Source organism: Agelaius tricolor, unplaced genomic scaffold, assembly GCF_023055355.1.
Source record: "Agelaius tricolor isolate 1412-34295 unplaced genomic scaffold, bAgeTri1.0.p SCAF_10, whole genome shotgun sequence".
In the NCBI taxonomy this organism is placed as follows: domain Eukaryota; kingdom Metazoa; phylum Chordata; class Aves; order Passeriformes; family Icteridae; genus Agelaius; species Agelaius tricolor.
In genome coordinates this window covers 9,100,415-9,128,089 of record NW_027269270.1, presented here as the reverse complement: position 1 = coordinate 9,128,089, position 27,675 = coordinate 9,100,415, and the positions used below count along the sequence as shown (strand labels likewise).

Here is a 27,675-nt window from a genome sequence, read left to right as displayed (position 1 = left end):
TCATCACTGCTGGCAGCAGTGTGAAACCCTAACGAGCTCTAATGTTTTGCCTCCAGCTGGACCATTTGGCACTAATCACAACCTTCCAGCTTTTCAACTCACCTCACTGTGCCCTTAACAAATCCATACCTTGTCAGTTTGTCTGTGGAATGTTATCAGAGCAAATATAATTGAGACAAACATTTAGTGCTCTGCCCTCACCCACCAAGCTAGTTGGAGAAGACTATCAGGTTCATAAAGCCTGATTTCCTGATTGCAAATCAATGCCATCTGCTCCCAACCACCTTCTTGTCTTAAACATCTGTTAAAGGACTAATTTCTCCATTAGCTTCCCAGCTTACAATGTAATCTACAATGAAGTACAAAGAGTACATTTAAAAGAATGTTTTAAAGAATGTATTATAATATGTTTAAAAGAATATATTGTATTCTAAGAATATACTTTTGAAGAATACATTATAAATTTAAGCATATCAGTTACACCTCTTAAAAAGAGACATGCTGTATTAGACAAAAGGTCAAACTAACCAAAGAACTGGTCTCTGAAAGCGTCACCAGGGAATGTCCTTGGAAAAGGTACAAAAATTAGTCAAAGGCATAGTAAGTCTTCTCTAGAATCATCTTCCAGCCTTCAAAAATTTGCAATTCAGGAACATCCTGTGCCAGAAATGGTGTTTCTGGTAATTCCTCATAGATTTTTCTTCCATTAATGTGTCTGATCAATTTTTAAGCCTGTGTAAACTAGTAACATCTATTGCATATGCATGAAGAACCACCATCTATAACCAAAATAAGTTAACTTAGATCTCTATCTCATCAAAAATGCCTCTCTGTTGCAAGATTAACCTGAACCTTATCTATTGTAATGTGTAAAAGCTGTGCAGGTAGTGAGCCTCTGGTAGCATCTACAAATCAGGTACTACCAGAAAACTGTCAGCTGACAGCACATTATGGAATGCAGAGGGGAAGCAGTACCAAACCCTGAAATCTGAATGGTATGACATTACTGTATTACTTGTCACATGGGCAGTCTCAATTGGAAACTCAAGGTGTTGCTTTCTCTAGACCCTATTTACTACTGAATTCCTATTGCAGTGCTTTTTTTTTCCCAATGAGATTTCCTTATTCAAATCTCTGTGTGATTCTGTCAAATCCAAAAGTCAACTATCAAAAAAAGACTATCTCCATCTATTTCAATAAATTCATAAAAATTTGGTATGCGTGTATCTGTTCCAACCAGCACTGAGAACTGGTTCCACTCAAAACAAACATGAAAAACTCAAGTACAATTCCCAAAGCTGGTTTATTTTTATTTCTCATTAAAACATTTATTTTCTAACAATTTAAGAAGTGCTGCAAACCATTTGAACAGATTAAAAATTACTGACCTGAAAGGCAAAACAGGAGTGAGCCTCACCTGTATAAGCCTTCCTCAGTAAAGTATTCTGTGCCCCTTTTATAGAGGCTCTTCTCCAGAAAATTTCACTGTGGAAGACCTTACTAATCAAAGAACAACAAAGACTCTATATTGCTAAACATTTACATATATACATAAACAATTGTACCCATTTTAGAAGTATTGTCCATAAAGGCAATTCTCTCTTCCTCAATAAAATTTTGATTTGCTTTTAAAATTTCCTTTATTTTTTACTTTGTAGACCGGGGAATTCAGGAATTGTGTATCTGTAAATCGATCCCCTCTCCTTAATTTGCTGTAAAGAAAAGAAGTAAAAAACATCAGGTATGAATATCATCAAGCACACGTGCAACTATAGTAATGTGATCATAATAATTCACATGGTAAATAGCATTAATGAAAGTTTGATAGACTAAAGAAATTAAACTCGTGGCAAATAAGTATGTATGAAAAAGCAAGACACTACTGCTTTCCAAAATAATGCTGGAAATATGTGACCTCTATCATATTAGGATGTGATATTTCTATAAAAAAATTCAAAACTTGTTTAAACCGAACACTTAACGGCACTCATTCAGTGTAAATTTAACTACAATATAAATATGAGACAATCATCTAAAATGTTGATTGGCATCAACATTTTTTTTCTGTTATTAGTTACCATTTCTCAGAAGTACAGAACTTATTATTTTGGGGTAAAAGAGTGGCAATGCGTCAGTATGCAATACTGCAGAATTTTAACATATAAGTCAATTAATAAAATAAAAGTGTGACTCTAATCCCGTACCATTTTTTTTATAAATGATCTGGCATAAATATTTCTGAATTGCCAGTGGTAAAGTGAAGACTTTCTCCATTACTTTTAGCTCCTACTTTTCCTCACTCACTGCTTCAACTGTTAGCTTACTCACAGAAGTAAAAAATATTTTGAGGTTGTATGAGAACAGTGCTCTATTTTTTTTTTCAGTTTGTGCATTTATCCCCTCCTGCCACAGTATTGCCAGAAAAAAAGGTTTTTTATACCTTTGTCATAAAGTAAGTTGGTATAATCATTTCACTCTCTTCTCTGTTCCAGGGAAGCCTTTCTACTGTCTTTACCTCATGAATACACATCCTACTAACACACACTCAACACAGTGGAACGGTTTCTTAAATTAATATTATACTTAAAAAATCCAAACCAAATGGAAAAACCTCAACAACTTTCTGGCAAAAATCCCACAGAATATTTTCAGAAGTGATGAACCTAAAGGTCCATTTATATTTAGGACCTTTATGTAAGGGCAAATATATTAGTTTTCTTAATGGAAGTTTGGGTTTCAAATTCCCTTTTAAATTTCAGAAGTTATTTCACAATTTATGTCTTGTCTTTTAATAATCTATAAAATCCTGTGCCACTAAATTTACCAAGAATAATAAGAGGCAAATTAATTATAAAATAATATATCCAATATAACCAACTATCAAATGAATATATCTTAAATGATTTTTTATATTACATACAGCTAGTTAAATTAAAACGACTGAATTATATAATATTAGTACATAAATTTCCTTTCTATTTGACAAGATTACAAGGACATTATTATGGTATAATTTACCTTTAAGTATAACATTCATAATTATTCATCTCTAAAGGGGATTATATCATGATAACCATTACGATTCACTATTATTTTCTATTAGTCCAAACTATATTTTAGGATTTGAAAACTATTGTTGTCTTACTTTAGTACTTGGAAATTCTGCCACACCAACTGGAGAAGCCTTTTATCAACACTGAAGCATCTTTTCAAAAGAGACTTGTGAGAGCTCAACTGTTTATTCAGGGGTTTAATAACTGATGTTTACTGGGGGTAGTTATGTACGCAAAAGACAAGAACAAAAGCCCCAATTTATGTGCACCTACCTCTGAAGACTGGGTTCCTTGTAGCAAACAGTGGGTCTGCCTCGTCTCAGTGGTGCTGCTGAATCTTCTGAAGTTTGGGGGGATTTAGGTACAGAAGTGTGAAATTGTATACTAGTATTTGTCAGTTCTTGGAAAGCTTTTCTCCCTGTAAATACAGCAGTTTACATGCTTCATTTTAAATATTTTGTGAATCATTATGTAAACTTCAATTAGTAATTATTTTTGATATGTGTTCGTAATTCAGCCACATTGATTACTGCTCCTACACTAAAGGTACTCAGCATAACTCCATTTTATTAACTCCACTACATTGCATTATAATAATTGTATTTATTATAGAAGAATTTAAACCTATCTTCCAGACTACATTAAAGTTTTCTTATGTTCTTAATATATCTTACTTTAAAAAAGACTGTCACATCAAAGCTGGCCCATAGGCAAGTTATAGAAAAATCTACTCAACATATTTTAGATATGGGAATTCCTGTTGAGTTGCAGTGTTTCTAAAGAAACAAAAATAAAATTTTAAGTCCAGGTATATTTTCCATTTAAGAAGGGAACAGTGTAGCCCTGTCTTGTTTCTCTTGGATAAAAGCTCAAGCTATTTTATCTTTCTTTCCCCATCTTTTTGAATATAATGGAATTCTTCAAAAAAGGAATACATGCTTTAACTAAAATTGCTCCTCAAGAATGTACACTACTCATATCTGCCCTACTAAATATCATCTTGGGATATATTGAAATGTAACAAGGATATTGGTCACCACGATTTAAAAAGATATTGTAACTGATACATGATATAGAAGATTTTGGTGATTTTCGTTCTTGCCCTTTTCCACTCCTATTTTATCTGCTCTTAACAAGCAATGAGAGGACAGAATTAAGAGAAAACATGTTACCACTATTTCAGGCACCACCTAATTCAAAATGCCTTGCTTTTTCTAGCCCACACACTTACCATGACAAGGTGTCAGAGTATTTTTGTTACTCTGTTTAGAAATATGATCCATATTTTGTTCTGTTTTTTCAGCATCCGGTGCTTCATTACGATCCTTTTGCCTGTGGATTTCACAGCTTTTCAGTTTAGAGAAGTTGATGGAAGCATTGTGGTTATCAAGAGCTGGGAGCTCCATATCGAGAAGACCTTCCTGGGAAGAACTATCTGCCTTAAATGGCATATTCTTACAGCATTCAACTTCAATCACAGGCTTCAAGTTACTCACAAAGGAATTCATTTCATGAGGGGCTTCCTGGTCATCCAAAATATTCTGACCCCCCTGACCAATATGCCTGAAATAACTTTTTTCTGGTCTGGTCTCAGTAATATCAGAACTAAACCTCTGTTTCTGCTTTACGTGCTTATCAGGAAAATTACTTATGTGGGAGGGTTTACTTGCCACTGCTGAGGAATCTACCTTCTTTAACCTGTTAGCATCATCATCAACCTGTTCTTTAGCTTGTGGTGTATTCAGAGCTACACCATTCTGAGTAACTAAAGCTACCTGCATTTGCTGAGTTACAGTGGCTTTCTTTCCAGCCTCTGCAAGCAATGAATCCTTGTGTTTTAATTCTTCATTTTTACAAACTGAGAACCGTGTAAGATTTTCCTTTGGTATCACACATCCTTTCCGGCTGGCCTTTGCCAATGTACGCTTCAATCTGCCTGGTGAAAAATGGCTGCTCTTTTGGTCTACTTTCTGACTAACTTTATGAGGACTGTCATTTTCAGCTTCTCTACCTTGTCTGTGACTACTTTTTCTGTTGTTTTTTTGCTGTATAATATTCTTCTGGTCTAGTTTTCTCTTGCTGCTGTCACATTGGTTTATCTCAGTTTGAGATTTTTTTGAAATATATTCTCCATACTGGCCATTTTCCTCTCTACAGGATTTTTCTGTGTTTGCTTTGGAAAGGTTTTGAGAAGTCTTCCTCTTTATTGTTGGTTTGTTATCTTTCTCATTTGTATTCAGAAAGCCCTCCTGTAAGGCCAATACATCAGAAATGTTATCTTGGAATGGTAAATTTTCAGCACAATAAACTTCTGGTTGGATCTTGTTAACAGTTGAGCATGAGTCTGTTTTTTGTATTCTGCCTTCCACTTCTCCAAACATTTCTGAGAATGTTCCTTTATATGTCTCTTGTTTTCTTGGATTCATTACATTAACGTGGTATGTCCCCCTGGAATCCTTAGCTTTACTTGTTCTATTCTGTTGCTCTACAGAATCTCCTGTAGGTAGCTGTTCTGTCTGATTCTGGAATAGCTGAGTTTGTGAATCAGTAGTTTCTGAAGTTTCACTATTCTCAGCCCTAGAGAGCATTTCTTCTACATGCAGATTTGAATGGACTTCAGTCTTGCTTTTAATTTTTTCTTTATCCTTCTTAGAATATTTTACTTTTCTGAAATTTGGTAGTATTTTGTCAGAACTGGCATTATTAACTTTATTTTGCTGCAATTTATAATTGCCTTTTGCTGTAACTGTGAGTAGTTCACTTGCATCACTGGCAGTCAACTCCATATCAGCATCATAGATAGTTTCTTCAGGCTTCATCTTGTCAGTAAAAAGCAGCTTGTTAAAATCTGTCTTACTTTCACTGTTAAATTTAAGAGGTGAAAGAATAAGGCAAGACAAGTCACTTGAACCTTCCTGCAAATTCCTATCATTGGCATTCCTGCTACTGTTGATGGTATGATGAGACAGATTCAATGGCCTACATTTTTTATCAAAATCCTTTAGGTTTTTGATGAAAATATTAGGTTGAGGTTTTGACTTACAAAGTACTGCATTTTTCTTTCTTTCAGTCACATTTTCATAGGATGGCAATAAACTACCATGATATTGTTCTGTAGGCTCCTCAGACTGTTCTAAGAATTGTGTATTTTTTCCATGAGTTAGGAAGGCACTATTGCAACTTAATTCTGCACACAGTTGATTTTCTGCAAAGAGAAAAATTTCAGCAGCTTGGGGACAAGAAGAATGGGGTGTAGTCATCTGCATAAAACTACTGAAGGCTGAACCAGAAGTACGGAAAATTATACTTTTTATTTTTAAACTAAATACACACATTCTATGGTTGGTCCTTAAAAATTCAGTAAACTGGAGCTAATTTCATAATTTACTGAAGTCGGACTTTTGAAATTGGACATAAATAAACCCATTTTTCTATTACTATTTGAGCTATTATTTGGTTATCTTAGCTATGTAATTTCAACGAATATTATTCTATAAATGATTATCAGGACACCTATACTTATGGATGAGCATTTATTTTTCACTAGTTTATTACAGTTTATGAATATCACTATACCTTCTGTATTGCACATTGAGTAATGAATTATTAAATACTAATTCTCAGAGAGTGTAAAAAATAAATTACTTTCACAGAAATACATCATACCTTTCAAAAATCTATTCTTGTCAACCATTGGTTCTGTTTCAATGAACTTTTGATTATTTGTACCAGGAGACAAGAGTGATGCAAACTTGACTTGATCTGAATGCACTTCCTCTGTCAAATTAGTGGTACACTTGTAAGAATTTGATGCTTCACCCAGAGAAGGGCTACCTTGCTGCTTTGCATTAGCTGTTGCAATGAAAGGAAGCTCTGCTGGCAATTCTACTGATCTGAAAAGAGAAAATTTTACTGTGAAGATTTTTATTACATTTTCCATCATGACATTCAAGTGCTCAAAATGTTCTCTTAACAATGTATAACAGCTGAAAACAAGAACTCAAGTATGAAATTGTGCTCTGTCTTGGGGCAAGTGTATTTTTGATGATAGCAAATCCTGCTCTGGGCTGGTGAGATCACATGATACAAGCAGTGAGTTACTCAAACACCAGTCTTGTCTACCGCTCTCTCTCTAAATTCTGGGCTGCAAACAGGTCATTTCTGGATTAAACAGGAAATGGTTTCTCATTACCACAAAACTAGCCAGGACAAGGTGCAAAGATCAGCTGTAAGAGAAGGCCACAGACACCAAGCACCTTGGCATTTCACACAAGCACCTACCGAGCTGACCGACGTGCACTCCTGAGCTTGTCACCAGCAGGGCTGCTTGGGCCAGCTGACACCGGAAAGGAACTCTGGAGATCCTTTGAAAAGAAAAAGAGCAGGCAAATACAAATAGTTAAATATTCTCTTATGTTTTAAGCATTGGAAATATCCACAGGGGAAAAAAACCCCACAAAATGAATGGGAAAAAGATACATGCACTGATGGAAGATACATGATATTCAAACACAGGCAATAATTTTAAAGCAAAATATTTTGTTACAAAATTCATCAAAATACATAACCTACTTTTATCCCGAAGGAATGTACAGACTTTCTAAATGTAGCTATAACTCCTACAAACTACATTGTACATATAGAAGCACAGAGCAACACTAAGCAAGTTGAGAACAGACAACACAGTATTTTCCTTTTTTAAAAAATGATTGTATTTTTTTCCATGACACAAGGACTAACATGGACTAAGTTTTCTGGTTAAGTTTCCAGATGTAAGATATTTATTGCAGCACTAGGCAAGGAAGGCAGGTATCTTGCTCTCTACATACTGAAGTGCTAAACTTTTTTTTTGTTACCACATGATTCTTCTTTCAGGCTAACTGATATTTAGCTTTTAGATACTTTGGAAACCAGATTAAATCCTAAATTTTCAGTACAGTAAAATTAAATATATTTTAATATACGCATTTAATCCCAAGTTTTAAGGAATTGGGGTAAATGTTTTACAACACAAATAGTATTTCAACATTGCACTCAATTTGACGCTTTGAAAATCTTACCCTGGAAGACAAGTTCAATATAGTAAAGTTGAAAATGCATCTTACCCCAGAAGGACTGCTTATTTCTATTGCAGTTAAGAGGTTTTCATTCAAAAATGTGTCTATTCCAATAAGAGTTTTATTCTGCATATAATAGAAAAAATATATTTTAAGTGTTAAGAAGATAAAAGGTGAATCTATGCTGCAATTTTTTTTACTTAATTGAGCACAGACTCATCTCAATACCTATAAATATAAAGGTGAACCTGGGACTAAAATAGCTATAGATATACACACTGATAGACAAAATAGTTCAAAAAAAGCTACAAAAATAAAATTAAATGTAAATATTATGCTGTCAGGTGATATAACTTCATAAATCTGAGACAAGTATTTTAAGCCACCACTTAAAGAAGTAACATTAAGTTTCAAACAAAGATAAAAGCTTAGTTTAGCTGCTCTAAGTTTAAATAATATTATTTGCAGCATACCAAACAGGTTAGTTTCTGACGAAGCGAAATATTATGAAGCTGCAGTTTTTCTACTTCCTTCTGAAGAAAAATCTTCTCATTCTTTAGCTTGCGAGAATTTTCTTTTTCAACACTCAAAGCCACAGCTAATGCTTTGTTATTTTGTTGTAAAGATACTTTAAACATAGATGAGTTGTCTAAAGGAGACAAAATAATATTATTTTCAACAGCTTCAATTCCAGGCCCTCTCTGTGTGAACTATCACTATATGACAACATTTTTATCTGTAGGTTCTGGTGCCACAGCAGCAAAGCCTAACACTTTCCAATATAAAACAGTTTATGTACCTGTCATTCTGATGACTACTCTGTCTGTTTCAAGTTTATTTCATGCATCGATTCTGCTCTAGTCTGGATTTTTAAAAATAAGGTTATTTTAAGAAAACATTTAAAAATTGATGGTTTCAGAGGCATAAAAATGTTCACAAATATTAAAAAAATATATAAATTTTACAAATTAAAACGTTCAAACATTCTCATAATAAATGTGAGTTTTGACAACATAAAGAAAAAGGCTTTATATTAAAAATATATATTCCCACTGTCTTTATGAAAACCTCCCTATACTTATCTGTTACAGAATGGTTGTAACAGGCAGAATTTCAGCTAATCATGTTAAACACAATTACTATTCCTTTTGAAGCCATACATACATTCTAAGTACAGTATACAGCTTCAGTTTTATTTTAACAGGACTTACTTATTAATTTAGTTTTGATTTTAGAAGCTAAAGAAGCATTCCATTTTGCAGCTTGTAAAGCTCCATCCCTCTTCTTCATCCATCCTTTAGCAGCATTTGAGGTGAACACAGCAGATGATGATTTAGCAGTTGCACCTTTATCCATCCTCAAAATGAATCTGTACACTGTCAAGGGGAACGTCCAAATAAATAAATGGTCTTTCTGACACTTTTCAAAATTGAGTTTATTATGTCTTGTGAGGACTTCTGGGTCTGAAGTTGAAAGAATTGCTTCAGTCTTCACCTTTGTTCAGTTAATTAAAGCAGATTAATGAATTAATCAACACAATGAGACATTAACTAGTAAACCATGAAACCTGAAACTATCATAGATTTTTTAGCTTGTCTATTCCCTCACATTAACTATCCGAGTTGACACATAAAGGGGAAAAGCCCCAGGTTTTACCACTTCACAATACGACCAGACCAGCTTGTGCTTTGTCAGACAGATTTAAAACTGACGCATTTAAATGAACAGCATTACAAACGGTGCAAAGTTAACCCAAAAGAGACCGAGACAGAGGAGCAGAGACCGGCGGCCCAAAGAAGGTGCGTGAGGGCGAGGCCCCGCCGCCCCCGGAGCCCTCAGGGCCAACGGCCGCGCGCGCGCCAGGGGCCGCCGCGAGGCGGCGCCGTTGGGCCGGGCGCGCGCGGGCCGGGCCGGGCGGGGCGCGCGGGGCTCCCGGAGCCGGGAGCGGCCGGCGGTGCGGGCCTCACCCAGTGCGGAATGTGCTGCGGTAAAGGAGCCCAGCTGGGCTCTCACCTTCGGCCAAGGACGTTTCACAAGTGGTAAATTAGCCGTCATTAACCGCTGATCCACGGTTCCGGCTCTTTAGTGACATCTCGGAGTGCTTTAAAAAGGAGTTGGTAACTTCCCAGCTACGTATCTTTGAAAGCCATTTTCAATACCAACCATTAATAACATGCAATTAAATTTTAAAAAATAGACATTAAGGATATGAACGCTTAGCATCAATCTCAGTTTACTGTGAGGAAGAGAGTAGAAATCTCCAAATACTCCAGAGTTTGAGATGTTTGGCTTTCAGTTCAAAGACTTCCTTTAAGTTTAAGGCAGAAAAACATGTAATTCCTTCTCAGTGGCAAGTTAAATTTCTTTCTGGCTGGTTTTGAGCTATTACATGGAATAACAATGTATAGACAGACATCAAGGCAGTTAGGAAGACAACCGTGGTAAATTTACAGCCTAGTAGATTATATGCTGCCTGCATACCTACAGACTTGGAAGGGCAGGAAGTCTCTGACAACAGAATTTGAGCAAGCCCAGTTTTAATGTGGTTCAGGTAATATCAGGCCTGCGAATTGCATGAAGTACTTTAGTGTAACTAAATGCTTTTCCCCAAAATCTCTTTTAAGTCCAAAAGCCCTTTAATACTCTCTTCACATACATTCTCTTTTACTGGCTACATGTGCCCAGTTCTACCATTAGCTCAGGTGGACATTAATTGCTAAATTTGATCCAGGAATTGGTAATTTTATAATAAGCTAAATTAATGATTTTTTAAAAGATTTACAGAGATTCAGAAGGTTGAAATAAAAAGCATCAGTTTCTGTAATGCAGTAATTGTCACAAACCTTACCTTGCTGTGTGCCAACATTACAATATTCTATAACTTAAGTCAAAGGAATCACACATACGAGTAGCATTATGTGAAAATGGATCTTCATGAACTTACTGTTTTCATCATCTGCTCTAGAGAGCATCTGGAGAGTCCCTCACTTCTACCTTTTTTAGCGAATGATGTATGACAGAGTTTTTCAGTGTGGCCCTGAAAGTGCAAAATCCTTAAAATACAGCTTTGATCCAGCACACCTCATATACCTTTGGTACATTTTCCCTTACAAGGAAACTTGGAAGTGACTGTAGCCACTATAAAACTCTGGCCAAATAAAAGAGCAAAAAACCTTACATAACTTTAGAAACAGAAAAGCAATCTAACAGAACTTACCTCCTCCTCCTTTCCACAAGATAATGTTTTCCTCCAGATCCAACAATGAGTTTTCATTTCCTCCAATTCCACAAAGGTCTCAAGTCTTGAAGAGGCAATCACCAATTTGCTTCCATTTAGTGTTAATGTCACTACTGTAGGCAATAAATTTAAAACAAAATGTGAAATATTGCATTTCCACCCATGGTCATACTTTCCTTTACACTTCACTGAGGAACTCCCATGCTGGAACACTTCACATGTACAAATCTCCAGTTAATTGCCAGCTACTCAAAGTAAGGAAGAACTTAAAGCACTGCCAAGTTTCACAGCCTATATATCTTAAATGTATATTAAGAGCAGAATTACGAGTTTCAGTCACTTGGGATCCTATGACTGGTCTTTAAACTGAATAGAAATGAAAAGTAGTGAGGGAAAGACACTCAGACTCTTGTGAAAGCTCTAATCATGTGGGAACTGAACTTGTACTTTACTAAATACACATATATATTCATGTCTGAGAAGAATCTTGGTTGAGGAATTAATCCTGTAGTGCCTAATACAGTGTGAGCTGTGACTAAAGCACTTCTGGTGAGTAGATTATGTAGAACAGCTTCTCTCTTTCTAGATTTTCTTATGTCCAACAAGACCTGAGCTCATGATACAGCTTTTCCTGAAATTATAGTATTAAGAACCTATCTTCCTCTAATCACACCACTTCTTGCACAAGCTTAATGAAAAATCCATTTCTTAATGCCTCTTCGTCTCCATCAAATTTGACTGAAATATGTAGAGGATGAGTATGTAAGCCTGGCTTCCTTGGGAAACTAGCAAACACCAAAACAAAAACATCCCTGTGTTCGTTTCCCAAAACATGCAGCTCAAAAGGCACTTTGCTTGTGGGGGCTGGTTATGCTGCACACTTCTATGCCAAGTAAATGCTCTACTAAGCCTGAATTGTAATGATAATTCACATGGCTAAATCTGAGGTCCAAAACCTATTGCACTGTTTATTTATATATATATAAACCTGGCTTCTGGGTAGACTCTTGGTCAAGAACTGTCCAGGAGAGCCTTGGTGCTTGGCATGCCATTCCCTCTCTTTGCTGCAATTGGAGCATGATTAGATGCCAAGAAAAATGAAATGTGTTTACTTTATGGCTTTACTAAATGGCCTGAACTGCCATTTGAATACAAATCTGCATTAAGATAACAAGAAGTGAGTTTTAAGTCATAAGTGATAATTCAGAGTTACACAATTTCAAAAAGAATTTATTATCCCCGTACTAGGACCAGATGATGATTTATATGATTTATTTGCCTCTTTCCTTGATGTTATTAATTTGACTGAAGTCTGAATTAAAAGTTAATGGTCCTAAATATTAACTGAAAACATGGTAGTCCATGAATATTTAGGTAATCTCAAAAAAAAAAAATGTAGTAACAGACCAGAATAAAGCAAGTGACACAGATGAAACTGTAGCTGCTGTGTGTTACAGATCATTTGGTCTGACCCTTTTGCCAGTGAGCCTGTAGCTGAAGTTTTAAATACCTTAAATTGGTGACAAAACACTCAAAAAGGAAATTAGGAGTAAAAAATTAGGGTGATACAAGATGAAAATCAATAGGAATTGCAAATATAACTGAGTAAACTATTTAAATACAACATAGGCACATTTCTTATATGTGCAGTGTAGAGTTAAGTAAGTGGATTTTTACTGGACTTCAGGTAGCAATAAAAAGACACTGTTAATATTTGGGATTTAGTTATCTCATTATATAGTAAATATGATATATAAAATATATTTCATATAATATATTGTATATTATATATTCTAAACATATAATCAGCTCATACCTTCCAGAAAGTCTGCACAAATCCAGAGTTTGGCGCTGTTTTTTGCACTCCTAGTTACCTGGCAGTTGTATCCAAAAGAATAGTTTTTTACTGTATGATTGGGCAAAAAAATAAATTTTGTAAGCAAATAAAGGAGAATTAAATGGGAACTAGACATAATGTTGCAATCTTTTTTAAAGAAAATGCAGCTTGCATTTTAGAAATATTTTTCATGTATATAAACTTTGTGTAATGAGGCGGAGACAAAAGTGTAACAAGAACCTATTTTCACCTTTCTATTGTTTATTGCATGCATTTTGATGACCACATAACTGTATGTCAGACAAGGAATTTAACAGGACACTTTCTGAATGTCTTTTTTAAGTGACTGTCTGAGGGTGAGGCATCTTGCCTGCATTACTGAATCACAGAACCATCAAGGATGGAAGAGACCTTCACGATCCTCTGCCATCAACCCAGCAGCACCATGACAGGAGTCAGCTCAAGCTGCTCTCAGACCAAGAGCTGCCCTGCTGAGTAGGGCTTGGGGGAGCTGGTGGAGGGGAGGCTGGACATGACCCAGCAATGGGCACTCCCAGCCCAGAAAGCCAAACGTGTCCTGGGCTGCGTCCAAAGCCCTGAGAGCAGCAGGGCAAGGCAGGGGATTCTGCCCCTCTGCTCTACTCTGAGATCCCACCTGGAACCCTGCATCAACTCTGGGGCCAGCACAGGAGGCACAGGGACCTGGTGGAGAGGCTCCAGAGGAGACCATCAAGAGATAAGAGAAATGGAGCACTTCTCTTGAGGAAAGGCGAGAGAATTGTGTTTGTTCACAAGAAGAGAAGGGGAAGAGAAGGCTTTGGGGTGACCTAACTGCAGCCTTCCAGTACCTTAAAGGAACTTACAGGAAAGATGAACAATAGTATTTATACGAGCATGTAGTGCCAGGACAAGAGGAAACGTGTTTAAATTGAAAGAGAACAGGTTTATATTAGCTATTAGGGAAAACAAAATCTTTGCTGTGATGGTGGAGAGGCACTGTAACAGGTTGCCCAGGGAACCTGTGGATGCCCCACGCGTGTTCAAGGCACGGGATCGCTGGAAGTAGATGATCTTCAAGGTCCCCTTCCAAGCCAAACCATGCTAAGATTCTTACTATGGAAACTATAGGAACAGCAATAGAATCAAACCCACTCTGAGTAAACCCGTACTTATAATATAAAAAAAAAAATATATATATAAAAATTAAGCACGGTTTGTGCCTTACAGAGCAGCCGACTGCAGGCGGGTCAGCCACACTCGGGAGGGCGCCTGAGGGAGCCCCTGCCGGCAGCGCCGGGAGCAGCGGCAGCCGAGCCCCGGGGGCCCTGGCACCGGGCTGGCCCGCGGCAGGGACTCCGGGAGGGGATGGCGCGGCCAGGCCACACCGGCTGCCCCTCTGCTGTCCCCGCTCGGCCCGGCCCGGCCCGGCCCGCTGGCATTTTGCGGAGCAGCGGCGTGCAGGTGACACGGGGCACCGGCCCGGCCGGGCCCTGAGCGCTGCTCCGGGGCGAGGGCGCGCGGCGCTTTCCGCTCCTGGGCGGAGCAGCGACCCGGGGGCTGGGAGGGGCGAGCGAGCGGCCCGGAAAGTTAAAGCAGCCCTAATTAAAGATCGATTTTTAAAGAAGCCTCGGTGTCATTGGTTCAAAAACAGCGGCATTTTTAGTGCTGTGAACTATGCTCAGGATTTTCCAGGTTGTCCTTCCAGAGCTCTAGTCACACATCCTCACCACGTAACTCTGCTTGCCCATTTGTCTCAAAAGAGTAAGCTTTGTGTTTCCTAGCAAACTAAAACGCCAGAGATTGTTACACTAAAGGTGCAGAATATTTGGCTGTTTGCATTACTAGGTCTCCAGAACAGTTTTTAAAGTGGTATCCTGTTACAGATGTGCAAGAGCTGAGCTATTGCTTAGGTCTTGTATGTGATATGTTAAGTCTGTAGCCGACATTAGTTTGATTGCTATTTGTATCTGGTTTAGGTTTGAATCGCTGGTAATGCCATCACCATTGGCAAATGCAGTGGAAGAGGGCAAGGTTGAAGATGTCCAGGATATTCTATGACTGGATGTGTGAGGCTGTTTATACACAGCCAGGCGCGAGTCTCTGCACTGCTTCAAGGATTCCATGGCGCCCATGTTTAGTGGACGCTTTCCTCTGAAAGTGCATGAATCAGGTAAATACATTGAAGCTCTAAATATCACATTCTGATCATGGAGCTCTCTGGCAAATAAATGCTTTTAAATATATTTATGAATTTTTTAGTATATCTTTTCCCAGTTTGCTAAGCATCAGTTGGCTTCTAATTCCAGGTTGTAAAACAATTCTGCATGCATGACTTTATATGTACAGGTAGTTCATCTGAATTCCACAAGTCTATTTGTGCTTGCAAACACACACATTTGTACAGTGCCATGTCCCTGTCCAAACTGTGGCTTTGGAATGTACTTCTTCAGTAAGAAGACAAAAATAGATAAAACTGAAGTTGGCAGAGTGTTTGGCATTTATCTTGAGTCTGTCTGTGAACCCCTATAATCTCCAGAGGCATCTCATTCCCTCTGTTCATTACATAAAGAGAATTGGGTCTGATCTTTGTTTCCGACAGTAAAAATTGCATTTTTCACCACCATGGCTTGATATAAAAGTTTGAATAAAACTATTCATGGGTCAAATTTCAAACTTGTTTGTGACTTAGAAATCCTGCCAAAGTAGATCCAGTTAAAAGAGACGATGGATGAAGAATAGTAATTCCTTGTTGCATACATAAAACTGTTTAAAATACCCAAAATGTTTAACATAAGGAGTTTGCATAACACAGCAGGACTTTGCTACCATCTTTCACAGTTGCAGTGAACAGCCTGTTGTACAGACCGTATGGTTTGGTTGGTCTTTGTGGGGTCCTCGAGCCCTGCAGGCAGAGGAGAGAAAAAGAAACACACACAGTATAACTTGAGCAATATCCAGGGAAGGTTTGACTATATGTGTACTGGAACTGATGCTGATTTTAACTCTTTTAAATGGTCTAGAAGCAAAATTGAACAGATCCCTGCAACAGTGAGTAAAGAGTGATTTCACTGAAACTCCAAAGAAATGTTTACTGCACTAAGAATTTTATCTTCAAATAACAAATATTCCAGGAAAATAAAATACCATTTAAAAAGAGTAAAGACAGTGTACTTATTCTTCCTCGGTAAAACCAGCACAGAAGTTTTGTACAAAAGGCTGTATTCAATGACTTGGTAAAGTATTTTAAATAACTTAATGTTTTCAGGAGCATGTCTAATTGGTCAAGATGGAAACCTGTTCAAATATCTTTTGGATTATCTTCATGGAGAAATTCAGATTCCTGAAGATGAAAAAGTTAGAACTGCACTGCAGGAGGAAGCAGATTATTTTGGAATCCCTTATCCATACAGTCTGTCTGATCATTTGGCTAATGAAATGGAAATACACTCTTCAAGGTCCCATATAGAGCTTAAAAAGGTCCTGACATTTCTTAAAATATTTGATGCTGAACTCTCCAACCCATGCCTTTCTTTAGCATCAAATACTACAACTATAGAATGTCCAAGTTAGCACTTCTTAGTGACTGTACTAAATCATGAGTTAATTAAGAGTTTTAGGTTAAGAAATCCTAGAGTTGATAATGCAGTCAGTATAATTAAGGACACCAGCTTTTACCATCATTGCAGTACAGCAACAGTTTAAATGTGAGTGTTGTACATGCAAGTCTGCTGTAGAACTTGTGTAGTAGGAAGGAAATTTAGTTTCCTATTTGGCTTGAAATCTTACTTGAAATTAGATTTGATCCCTTCAAGTTGTTTGGGAAGGGGTTTCTTTTTCAGTTTTACAAATTATTCCTAAAACTTGTAAGACAAAATGTACTCTGACATTTCTTTAGAATGAGAAAGGAGAAAAGATAATTAGTGTATTATTTGAAATCCTAAGGTTTTAGAGTATTGTAATTAAAAAGCTAATTCTAATCATCTGGCAGGAAATTAACTCATACTACCAGCTCTGGCTGTGTTATTCCTGACAGTCATCTATGTTCTCTTAGCAAGTTGTCTCTGTATTTCACGTTCTCCCTTACTCATTTCCTTTTGAAAAGCGTAAAACAATTCCAGGCCTTTTCATTTCTCTGCATGTTAGGGAGCTGCCTTGCCTTTAACTATTTCTGTTGCCTTTCTGAACCTCTTAGTTTCACAACATTCTCTGGTAACATCAGGTAAGAAATAACTGCAGACGTTATCCTAGAAAAACTATATCCTTGATTTACTTAAAAGAACTCACTGGTACAGTTAAGAAAACTTAAATAGAAAAGCTTATTCAACTAAAAATACTGCATTCTTATTAATATTCTATATGTTTTATATTTTTTCTAGGCTTTGTTGGATTTCTGTGATTCTTACAATTTAGTTTGCACCAAGCCAACAGTTTGGCTCCTGCACTGTCTCAACACTTCTGGAGCAAGCTGTGAAAGTAAAATTATTGGTGTGTATGCCACAAGAGCTGATGGGACTGATTCAATTAATAAGGCACTAGGAATGAAAATTCATGGTAAAAGCATGTACAAATGTAAGGTGACTGTCAAACATGAAAGCACTATGAAGTGAGAATAAATACATATTATAACTATGCCTAAATATTATCATATGTAGCATAATGCAGCATTATTGTACTATAAATCTGTGGAAGGAATCTTTCCAGCTCCCAAAGCAGCTGGATAATAGAATGGCCACATTAAACAAATAAACAAGATAAAAACTAGACTTGGGAGGTTAAGAATTTGAGAGAGTACACACAAGGTGATCAGCATGCAGTTGTAAGTTCTTATTTTGCTTAATATTTTTAAAATACAATTAAAACAACAATTAAAAATTACTTTCTAATATTTAAACTAAATACAGTGAATAAATCCCCATACAGAAAAACTTCTAGAAACATTTGCAAAGTTTGTTGTGATTCATGCACTTCTTTTGTGCAGTCTTCTAAGATAGCTGAACACTGAAAACCAAAGATGAAAGGAAATGGCTTTAATTCTTTAAAGAACGTGTACAGCTGTACTGCACTATTAATGGATTTACATGGCATTATTTGGAAATTATTGGCAGACCTGTACTTACAACTGGAAGCAGTTGGTCTTTGTCACTCTCACAGCGCAGTGTCAGAAGTGTCACTGTGCATCTTTTGATTAAGATAGAGCTCTTGATGCTTCATCATCTTTATAATTAGGATGCATATCTTCCTAAATTTAGGCTGGGAACATTAATATTTATTCCAGTGGTATTTGGCAACATATGAGGTATCTGTTCTCCTACTGTATATTCTAGAAAAATAGGTTTTACATAATTAATTCTATAATTATTCTTCTATGAACATCTATCCTTTCATGAATATCCAATTTTAGCAATAGGCATTCACAGGAGGATTAGAACCTCTTATTTGAATAAAAAAAAATCAGAGTAACATTTTCCTTATGCTTTATAAAACATTTACTGCTAAGTCCTTATAGTTAGGATTTAGTAAAAAGAATTATATATTTCACCAATGGCACATTTCTAAGGATTTAGCCAACTAATCACATAACTGTTACCTTTAAAATAATATTCCTAGAGAAGCTGGAAATAACATCCAATACATCTGGAGCTATTACTCAGTAGCTGAACTGAAAAAGATGATGGATGCTTTTGATGCCTGCAAAAGGAGAGGTAGAGTAATAATTTTTTATTTCAGTATTACTACTTTTTAACATAAAAATAAGAAAAAATATTTGCCAACTAAGTATAATAAAAACCTCTGCATAAACTTTCATAACACTGTAAAATAGTTGTGCCTCTTTGGAGGGAAGAAAATGTTTTATGGGATGTTCCAGAGAGGGGACAGAAATTGACATGAATGAAGCACCATGCTGGCTGTCAGCAATGCTCATGTCAGCAGGTTGAGAGCTTAAATTCTGCATAATAAAATACACATATTCATGTATTTAGTCAGGTGTAAATATGCATGGCTGTGTTCTCTCAGCTCATCAGTACAATGCTGCTATGAAATGCAGGTGTCAGCTACTGCAGAGTGCCTCAGGAGCTGATTGAATGTCAGACTCTGGAAGAATGCCCCCGAGAGTCAGTTTGCACCATATGCCTCCAGTTTATCAAAGGTACACTGGTTTGCATAGGTGGTGTAAAATTAATTAACAAATACAGTGCCATCTTTTTTTTTTCCCCCCTCTATAATTTCAGGTTCCTTAAATATCTATGCAAGTTGAGATTTCTCTTTTTTTTTTTTTAATTTACATTTTTATAAAACATCAAATAGTTCTTAATTGCACAACTGAACTCGCTAGAAAAAAATTATGGGCTTTTTTTAGGCTGGTGAGATTTCTCAGCAGCCTGGCAAGGAGTAACTTGAAAAGCCAGAGAGCAGTATTAGTTAAATGGACTGCTAAACCAGAAATTTAAATGAAAACTTTAAAATGTTAACTGATTTTCATAACTTGGAGATGTATTCTTTTAAAAGGCATTTCTAGAACTTCCTCTCTGCAGTTTTATGGTGATATTTGTGATTACACCTCCATTCTCCACATGTTACCTAAAAGCAGCATTTTGCTGGCACAGTCACCTGAGCCAGCCTACAGCCACTTCAGTGCTCCAGTTTTTAATGTGTCATCTAAGAGAGGCAGAGGAGATTGATGGTTCTAGTCACAGAAAGGCAGCCCTGATTGTAGTGATGAACTGTTGGGAGCACTAATTTATGCTTCTTACAGTATCATTTAAATCTGTTTGTGAAAGGCTGTTGCAGATGGTCTGTTTTGTAATAATGTTATAAAAATAACAATTTACATATATGGTTCATTTTTTAAAATTGAAGTTCTTTGTTTTACAGATGATTAATTGACTGTACTGAAGTAGAAAGCTGTTTACCATGTAAAGTAGGTCTCCAGCCAATTAAATTCTCAGGTCCCTCAACAAGTACCCCCATAAAAGTCAAGAATTCATCTTCATTAAAGATAGCTGCTTGCAATGCTTCACATTCTGCAGCAATTCTTATATGACCCCATAGTGAAAGTCTGATGCTGCACAAAGAAGTTCCTCAAACCACTCCACAACATGCACACCAGTGCCCAGCAAGTCCCAGGCTCCCTGAGGAAGGCAGAGTGCTGGCAATGGGCCACTGAGCCAAATGCCATTCCAGCTGCAGGGAGTAAGAAGCCTGTGAACAACCATGCAGTGAAGGTGAAAAGGACTCTGCTTTTCTTGAGACACCATCTCAGCCACCACCTTCTACATCCAGTAAAACAAGTGAACAGGACTGTGCTGAAATTCCTGCAGTGCTAAACAAGAAAGAACCAGCTGTATTAGCAGAAAGTAATACCCTTAAGAATGATAAAGGGGGTAATGTTTGACTCAGTCTGATAGACTGGACAGCTCTACATTATGTGGTTGAAGAAGAGGTCATTATCTCATGTGATCCTTTATTCAAGATGAGGTAGAAAATTGTGCTGAAAAAGATAATGAAAAGCACAGGAAGAAATTGTTTTAAGAGCACTGAAATGTGTTTTCTGCTTTATTTCTAGATATTTTTAGCTGTTGGTAAGGGAGGAAGAAAAATGGATTAAAAAATCACTCAAGCACATGCAGCTCAACTTTCCAGTAACTCCCATTTGTATTTCATTGCGCCGTCCTGTAAAGTGCGTATTTGCACAGCATAAAAGAAAACCTCTTTATCAATTTTAACTACAGTGAACCTCAGTTTGTACCTTTAAAGGGGGGAAGGGGGAAGAAAGGGGGAAGAAAAGTCAGTAGCTTTTATCAGATAGAAGTTTGCCACAAGTGTACAACATATGTGTGCTGCAGAGAGCACCAGAAGTTGAATGCACCTTCTGGCACTTCTGGTGAGGGTAAATCACCATTTTTGCTCTTAATAGCAATGCAAGGGATCACCGGTGCTCGTACACTGAAAGAAAATTCAGAAACACAGGAAGGGAAGAAGTGTGCTGTATCAGTAACAAGGCTGCTCTCTTCGGAGAGACACCCATTTACAGACACAAACAATACTATGGTGTGATCTGCCACTGGGGCGAGGCTGGTGCAGCTGTGGCATTTTGTGTCACACTGCTAGGGGATGGCTTTTCTGGGGCTGCAGGGTCTGAGTTACACCTGGCCTTCCATGTCCTTCTGCAGGTCCTTTCAGATCAGGAGGGCACGACCTCAACTTGTGTGCAGCAAAGCACAGAAGTTGAGGTCAAAGTGCCGTGGTTTAAAGAAAAAGCCTCTCTCCTTCCCCCCGTGCAGGCTGGAGGAGACATTCTTGTAGCAGGGCAAATGTTGAATAATGATACTGAAACAAAGAGCTGCTGTATGTTTCTATCAGCAGAGGAAAGGCAAGTTTGGATCGTTGATTTTCAAGAGCCCTTTTAGCTGTTTAAATCAGTGAACAAAACCTGGCTTTGTTCTGTACCCTTGCTAAGAGTTGGGTGCTGGTTTTTTTTTGCTGTTTTTATGACTACTTTTGCTTCTCCAGCACAGTAAATACAGCTGTCTTTAAGAACATTGCCAAAAAGCAAGTTCTTAAAATTCCTGAGACTATTAGAATTACAGAAGGGTTCTTTAAACGTTTTATTTGCTAGAACATTTAAAGCCATCACATTTTCAGGTTTTAGAACTTCAAGGACTTGAAACATAATTTGCACAAGTAAAAAGCCCCAAATTTTTCTGTATTAACATGAGACATTTTGCCATAAACAGTAGCGACTATAAAGGTGTAGAGCACTATAATTTTCTGCTATTGGTGTGTACATGGAAGACCAGCTGACCTTTAGATTATTTAAGCTAGTGTTTTTTCTTTAAAAATAAACCTGAAGATCAACAATCCCAAGGCTCTTCCTATCTCAACAAAAAAAGTTTCACTGAACAAAGGACAAAGCAGAAATTATGGAAGGACACTAACATAATGTACTCTAGTATTCTTTGATCATTTGAGACTAAATTTGTGAAATTTATTTTTCATAATAATCTGACTGAAAAGCAGTTTTTAATACTTCTGTGTGATTTCTACTTCACTATTTATTCAATATCTGAGCACTTTACCATGCTCCTTAAAATATTTTTACAAGGCTGTCTAAAGCTGATTTCTTTCAACTTTTGAATTTAGGAAGCTTCTATAAACATGGAATCAGAGAATATAATTTAAGTAATAAAAGGCATAAAAGAAAAAGCATTGAGAACATTTCTACAGGACTTTGAGTTTGTACTACCTCAGTGTTTACTTAATTATTATGGTAGTATTTTTCAAGTAACATTTGTGCCATTTGCATTACAGCAGCATTAATGAGTCTTCTCTTTGTCGTGGACATACTAGCTTGTGGTTAAATGAATAAAAACCAACCCCCTTGAATTTCAGTAGATGAAATGAGAAAGTGGCTGTGGTGAAGAAGGTAAAGAAAGAAGGACTTGATTTTATTTATTTTCAATTGGATGGGGTGCTAACATGGCCTTTTAGCTTATCTAAGTAGGCACTTCCAGCATGTTTTTTATATTATAGAATCTTGTTCACTTTTGATTAACTGCTAAGAGTGATATTGAAGCATTTTATAATAGATGGATAGCATTAACTTTCATGGTGACTGGAACTAGATGCACTGCCAAGTGGTGTGACAATGGTTTACTTTAAATCTTTGTGAAATTATAAATCATTATAGCAGAGATCATGTTAAAAAAGAAGTGTTCAGCAAATTATTCCAATTCCAGAATAATTAGGTTTTCTTTAAAGGAGACATTTTCAAGCACATTAAGGTGCTGGATTTTTTATCTTTTCTTTTTTCCCAAACATGGTTAACTAATGTAAGTTTTCCAAAGAGCTTGACTGCATTAAGTTACCTTCACTTTTTAGTTTTCCAGCAGTGTATGGAGATCTTTATTTTGCTAGGTTCTGTCCTTACACTGAATTTAATCTTACACAAAAGATAAATAGATTCAACCTGCTTTAAAATACTGCCTCTTTAAGATGTGTTTCCATTTCTGGAAGAGCACTAAGTGCAGTGGGAATTCCATGTTTGTGTTTGAGTGAGGCCAAACAGCTGTATTTGCTCTGCTAATTGAGGGGACTTTATATGAAAGAGGACTGGCCTGGCAGGGAAGCCTTGTCCTGTCATAAATTCCTTTACTGCCCCTCAACAAGTCCCTTAAAAGGAGAATTGCAGGTAGTTGTCTCTGCAATGAGAAGATAAAAACAGTTTTGTTGAAGATGGGCCCAAGAGCTTTTGGCTACTTGTAACTACCATGAAATTGGCAGATATAATTCCAAGTATACAGAAACCCATGAAATGAAAGATGAAGATTCTGACACAGTTCCAGAGCACAGTCACAAAATATGGTTAAAATGTGCATTGGAATAACCTTCTCAAACCAGTGCAGACACTAGACAAAACTTGGTGTGCTAAAACTGCAGCATTCCCACAAGCAGCCCTCTCTACAGCCTTACCAAACCCATACACTGCTCTTTAACAAAAAAGATGTCTTTATATCATCAGAAAAAAGAGAAATGCCATTTCTCACCTGTTAGTCCTGGATCTGTCTGTACTGAGCCTCCAGTACATCAAAGCTTGGCTGGTACTGAAGAGCACAAGATCGTCCTGTTGTGCTGAGTTATGACTTATGTTACAGTTTTTATTTATTTATCTGTAGAAGGTCACTTGTGAGAAACTGACTTAAGGAATAAAGTAACTTTCAATAATGCAATAATCAAGTGTAGAAGCTATAAGGAAGGAATAAATGTTGTTACAGGTAAGTTAGATTTTCTTTTTCTTTAGGAAAGATTACAAGAAGAGACACATTTCACAACTTAGATATAGATAAGAAGTTCCTGTGTAATATCTGCATAAAATTTATAATTAAATCTCTTAGAGTGAGGTTACAGTGAAACTGTAAGGCAGCAGATAAATTTTGAAAAGCTACCTATCTGATGGGTATGCACAACAGAGATTCTGGAATTTCAGTTCCACCTACTCCAAAACATTCAGCTTTAAAGTGTAATAGGTAATTAACTAGGATAATAGCAGTGCTTGCAGGGCTAAGAAAACCAATGTCTACCTACACGTTTATTTTTCTTTCACCACTATTCACATGTGGGACACGGTATATGCATATAAATAAAAATAAAAATATGGGAATGCACTTCACTCTTCCCTTGGAGATTATTTTTCAAAGGCCCCAGAGGGGAATAATCCAGTCAGTACTAAGGAAGTGTACAGTCAGAGAACAGAAATTAGGCAGAGGAAATTGTAAAAAGCAATAGTGAACAATCACCTAGGTGTAAACTTTTAAAGCTACTTAAGTGTCCTCCTGCTCTTACTGACCTTTAACACCTTTCTGATTCTGACACTTAGGCCAACAGGTCACTTGACGCCAGCTTTGGATTCTGACACCTTACAATGTTAAACAGTAACTTCCTGTAAAATGTGCTCAGCATGGAGGTGGTTCTCATGGCAAGGCTGTGGCATTAGAATCAAGCTAGAAGCAAAAGCCTAGTCCAGTCCAAACTCAGCTGAAAGCCTCCCACTGATACCACTTCCACTACGCAAATACAATTTGAGTAAGAGCACAGGTTAGGCACTGCAAAGCAGCAAACACCAGAGTATTTTAGAAAGAAGATTTTAATTATTTGGAAGAAACAGGTTTTCTGAAATACAGAATCAGAACATAAAGACTAAGTAATTTATTAGTCATAGCTCTTGTTATGGACAGATGGTTCCTACAGCAAAAATATAGAAAAATAATTTGAATTCAAGTCTAGAAGACCTGCAACTTTTCATATGCAAAAAATAAATCCAACTAGTCATAGAAAAGTGGCTGATAAGGATGGAGAACAGGGCTGTGCATCTGAATAGCCGTTACTATATACATTCCAAACTTAAATGAGCATATTTCCTCAGCCTCATAAAAATAGTTTGTCCATGAAAAATACCAATATGTAATACATTTAATACAATTTATACTTGAATTTAAAGATCTCAGATTATGGAATAATAAGCTAAAATCAAATGAACTGCTTTTTCAACTCTTCTTGTATAGAACAATACTCTCTGTGTATACAGTGTGCATGCATGTACATGTATACACGCACAGAAAGAAAGAAGTGTATAGAGATTTGCTGAAAAATTCTACAAGATTATTTGATTTCATTGCAGACCATAGCATACAGACTTCCTGGGATCCTTCTAACACAGGCTGTTCTATGAAATAATAAGGTTGACTGGTATAACCACATATCTACAACAGGTTTTTGCTATTATGAATTTAATTACCAATTTATCTTTCCAATCTAGATTTCATTTTTCTAAGAAGTAAATGCTGCTTTGGTAAGATTCCGTACAGTCATGACAAAATAAATGCGAACATATTGGGGAAAGCCTTGAAAGTATGATTTAATTTTGATAATTAGTAGTAATAAAGATACCAACAAGTTTTAAGCAGCAAAAGATTTAAAAGACTATGTTCTGACTTATTTTCTTCACCAACAAGCTTTCCGAGCAACAAACTAAAATGAAGAGATTGAATTTCTCTGCCTGCCATCACTGTGACATTTTAAGCCACCAAAGTCACAGCTGGCACTGAAAGAACAGTGGCATCAGCAGAGACCTCCATCCTTGCAGGACATAAATTGCATTGTGACGCCCTGCCAGCGCTCCCTTGGAAAGGCCTGTGCTCTGCGGTGTCCGGTGTGTGGTGCTTCCGTCGGGACTTCTCCGAATGCGTCGGATTCTCTGTGGTCCTTGCAGTTGTAGACTGCTCTTGATTTTTCAGAGCTCCTTTATTTTTAGATCGAAAGCTGTTATGCTGCTGTCTTCTGTGTTCAGGCCTGGAACCACTCTTGGTATTTTGATCTGCCTCATTACTGGCACCTTGTGACTTATGAGATCCATTGAGCCGCATGTTTTGGTGCTGTGGGTTGAATCTCCGTCTCTGGCTAGAAGGCCCATTCTACCCAGAAAGAAATCAGATAACTGTTAGGTTGTCTGAATCCTTCCAACAAGCCAAGAAACACTGCAGTCAAAATTAACTGTTACTGTTAGGAGGGAACAGGAGAGGGAAAACACTAAAAAGTTTTAGTTGTTACCAGAGTCTCTTTATAATACCTATAACCAGAACTATGAGTACCCTACTACATCTGAGTAGCCTGGAGATACAGATGGCAGGTTCATCACTGATGCCAAATTAAAATCTGCCATGATTCAAGAGAAGACAGAAAAGGGGATGAAATTCTAGACATCTCAACAGCAGTTGTTGAGAAAAGGGATCTGCAGGTTCTGGTCAAGAGAAGGTAAATATGAATCAGCAGTGCCTTGGCAGCCAGGAGGGCCAAGCGTGTTCTGGGAGGCATCAGGCACAGCATCTCCAGCTGGGCAAGGGAGGGGATTGTCCTGCTCTGCTCTGCACTGGGGCAGCTTCATCTCAAGTGCTGGGGGCAGTTCTGGGTGCCATGATATAGGAAAGACATGAAACTATTAGGAAGTATCCAAAGGATAGCCAGGAAGATGGTGAAGGGCCTTGAGGAGAAGCCGTGTGAGGAGTGGCTGAGGTCACTTGGTCTGCTCAGCCTGGAGGAGACCTCACTGCAGTCACAACTTCCTTGTGAGGGGAAGAGGAGGGGCAGGCACTGATCTCTTCTTGCTGGTGACCAGTGACAGGAGCAGAGGGAATGGCCTGAAGCTGGGTAAGGGGAGGTCTAGGTTGTGTATCAGAGAGAAGTTCGTTACCCAGAGGAGGGCTGCACACTGGAACAGGCTCTCCAGGAAAGGGGTCACAGCATCAATCCTGACAGAGCTCGAGAAGTGGCTAGACAATGCTCTGAGGCACATGGTGGGATTCTTGGGGTGTCTTGTGCAGGGCCAGGAGTGGGACTCAGGATACTCTGGGATTCTCTGAGCAGTTAAGAAGTACTGAAGAACTTAATACTGACTTTTTCCAAAATAATGACTATTGCTTTCCTAGTAAAGCATTGTACTAGTACTACAGTATGACTACAGGAAGAACACACATGTCACATGTACACTGAAGTCAAGTGAAGAATCCTCATTCTGGAAGACACGTCCATTGTGATATTTTTGCTCAGAGGATGCTTTGATTCTTAGTGGGAAGTGGCTGACTTACTTTTATTTGCATGCCTGACAGGACAGGTGATTCCATACATGCTCTGACATTAAGCACTGTCTTACATTTCTCTCCAGGCATCTACTTGAGCCTAAAATCCCTACTAGGACAAAGTTCAGACCAACTTTAGTGGCAGCTTTACCCAAGAACAATAGTATAAGGACATTTGAAGGTGCTATTACAACAAAATATAATTCATATATGAATCATATATTTATAAAATAATACTACTAATATAGCAGAATACTATAACCTGTATTATAGACTTCTGAAATAATATGCTTTTAAACCTGGCATTGAAGCAAGGATTCTGCTTTCAAAGTGTATGTAATAATTGTGCTTCAACAGCACA

At 37.4% G+C, this 27,675-nt stretch overlaps 3 protein-coding genes across 10 annotated transcripts in view; 1 reads left to right on the top strand and 2 right to left on the bottom strand.

Annotated features, from left to right (window-relative positions):
- Nucleotides 1-1,284: 1,284 nt before the first annotated feature.
- SGO2 (shugoshin 2) lies at nt 1,285-14,713 on the bottom strand. 5 transcript variants are annotated; one of them, XM_071434600.1, is made up of 11 exons: nt 14,411-14,713; nt 13,165-13,254; nt 11,328-11,461; nt 9,322-9,604; nt 8,584-8,759; nt 8,159-8,236; nt 7,335-7,417; nt 6,720-6,946; nt 6,097-6,258; nt 3,327-3,471; nt 1,285-1,712 (listed from the first exon to the last, which is right to left on the bottom strand). In XM_071434600.1, exons 3-11 carry the CDS (start codon nt 11,382-11,384, stop codon nt 1,607-1,609), a joined length of 1,317 nt encoding a protein of 438 aa, XP_071290701.1. In that variant the 5' UTR covers nt 11,385-11,461; nt 13,165-13,254; nt 14,411-14,713; the 3' UTR covers nt 1,285-1,606. The 5 variants fall into 5 exon arrangements, with proteins under 5 accessions (XP_071290701.1, XP_071290704.1, XP_071290703.1 ...); XM_071434603.1 differs by having other exon boundaries at nt 9,322-9,486; XM_071434602.1 differs by lacking the exon at nt 13,165-13,254.
- On the top strand, nt 12,701-20,713 carry KCTD18 (potassium channel tetramerization domain containing 18). Its single transcript, XM_071434271.1, is given in 12 exon segments — nt 12,701-12,722; nt 14,413-14,824; nt 15,162-15,355; nt 16,451-16,662; nt 17,562-17,753; nt 18,791-18,887; nt 19,232-19,285; nt 19,288-19,333; nt 20,059-20,273; nt 20,276-20,365; nt 20,368-20,430; nt 20,433-20,713. Coding segments are annotated over 12 exon segments (1,743 nt in total). The 3' UTR covers nt 20,579-20,713.
- A 4,095-nt stretch (nt 20,714-24,808) lies between these two features.
- SPATS2L (spermatogenesis associated serine rich 2 like) overlaps nt 24,809-27,675 on the bottom strand; it is a 138,260-nt gene continuing 135,393 nt past the window's right edge. For all 4 annotated transcript variants that reach the window (XM_071434593.1, XM_071434591.1, XM_071434594.1 and 1 more), the window contains one exon: nt 24,809-26,153. In XM_071434593.1, coding sequence (XP_071290694.1) covers nt 25,758-26,153 — 396 coding nt within the window. In that variant the 3' untranslated portion in view covers nt 24,809-25,757. The remainder of the gene's footprint in view (nt 26,154-27,675) is intronic.

What these genes read in the sequence shown, in the direction of transcription:
- SGO2 (XM_071434599.1), bottom strand. Translation starts at nt 5,872, where the DNA reads ATGAAGCCTGAAGAAACTATCTATGATGCTGATATGGAGTTGACTGCC. An exon ending in TACTCTGACACCTTGTCATG is followed by an intron (nt 3,472 to 4,284) that starts GTAAGTGTGTGG and finishes CTGTATTTACAG; the next exon opens with GGAGAAAAGCTTTCCAAGAA. An exon ending in AAGGAACCCAGTCTTCAGAG is followed by an intron (nt 1,713 to 3,326) that starts GTAGGTGCACAT and finishes TTTTCTTTACAG; the next exon opens with CAAATTAAGGAGAGGGGATC.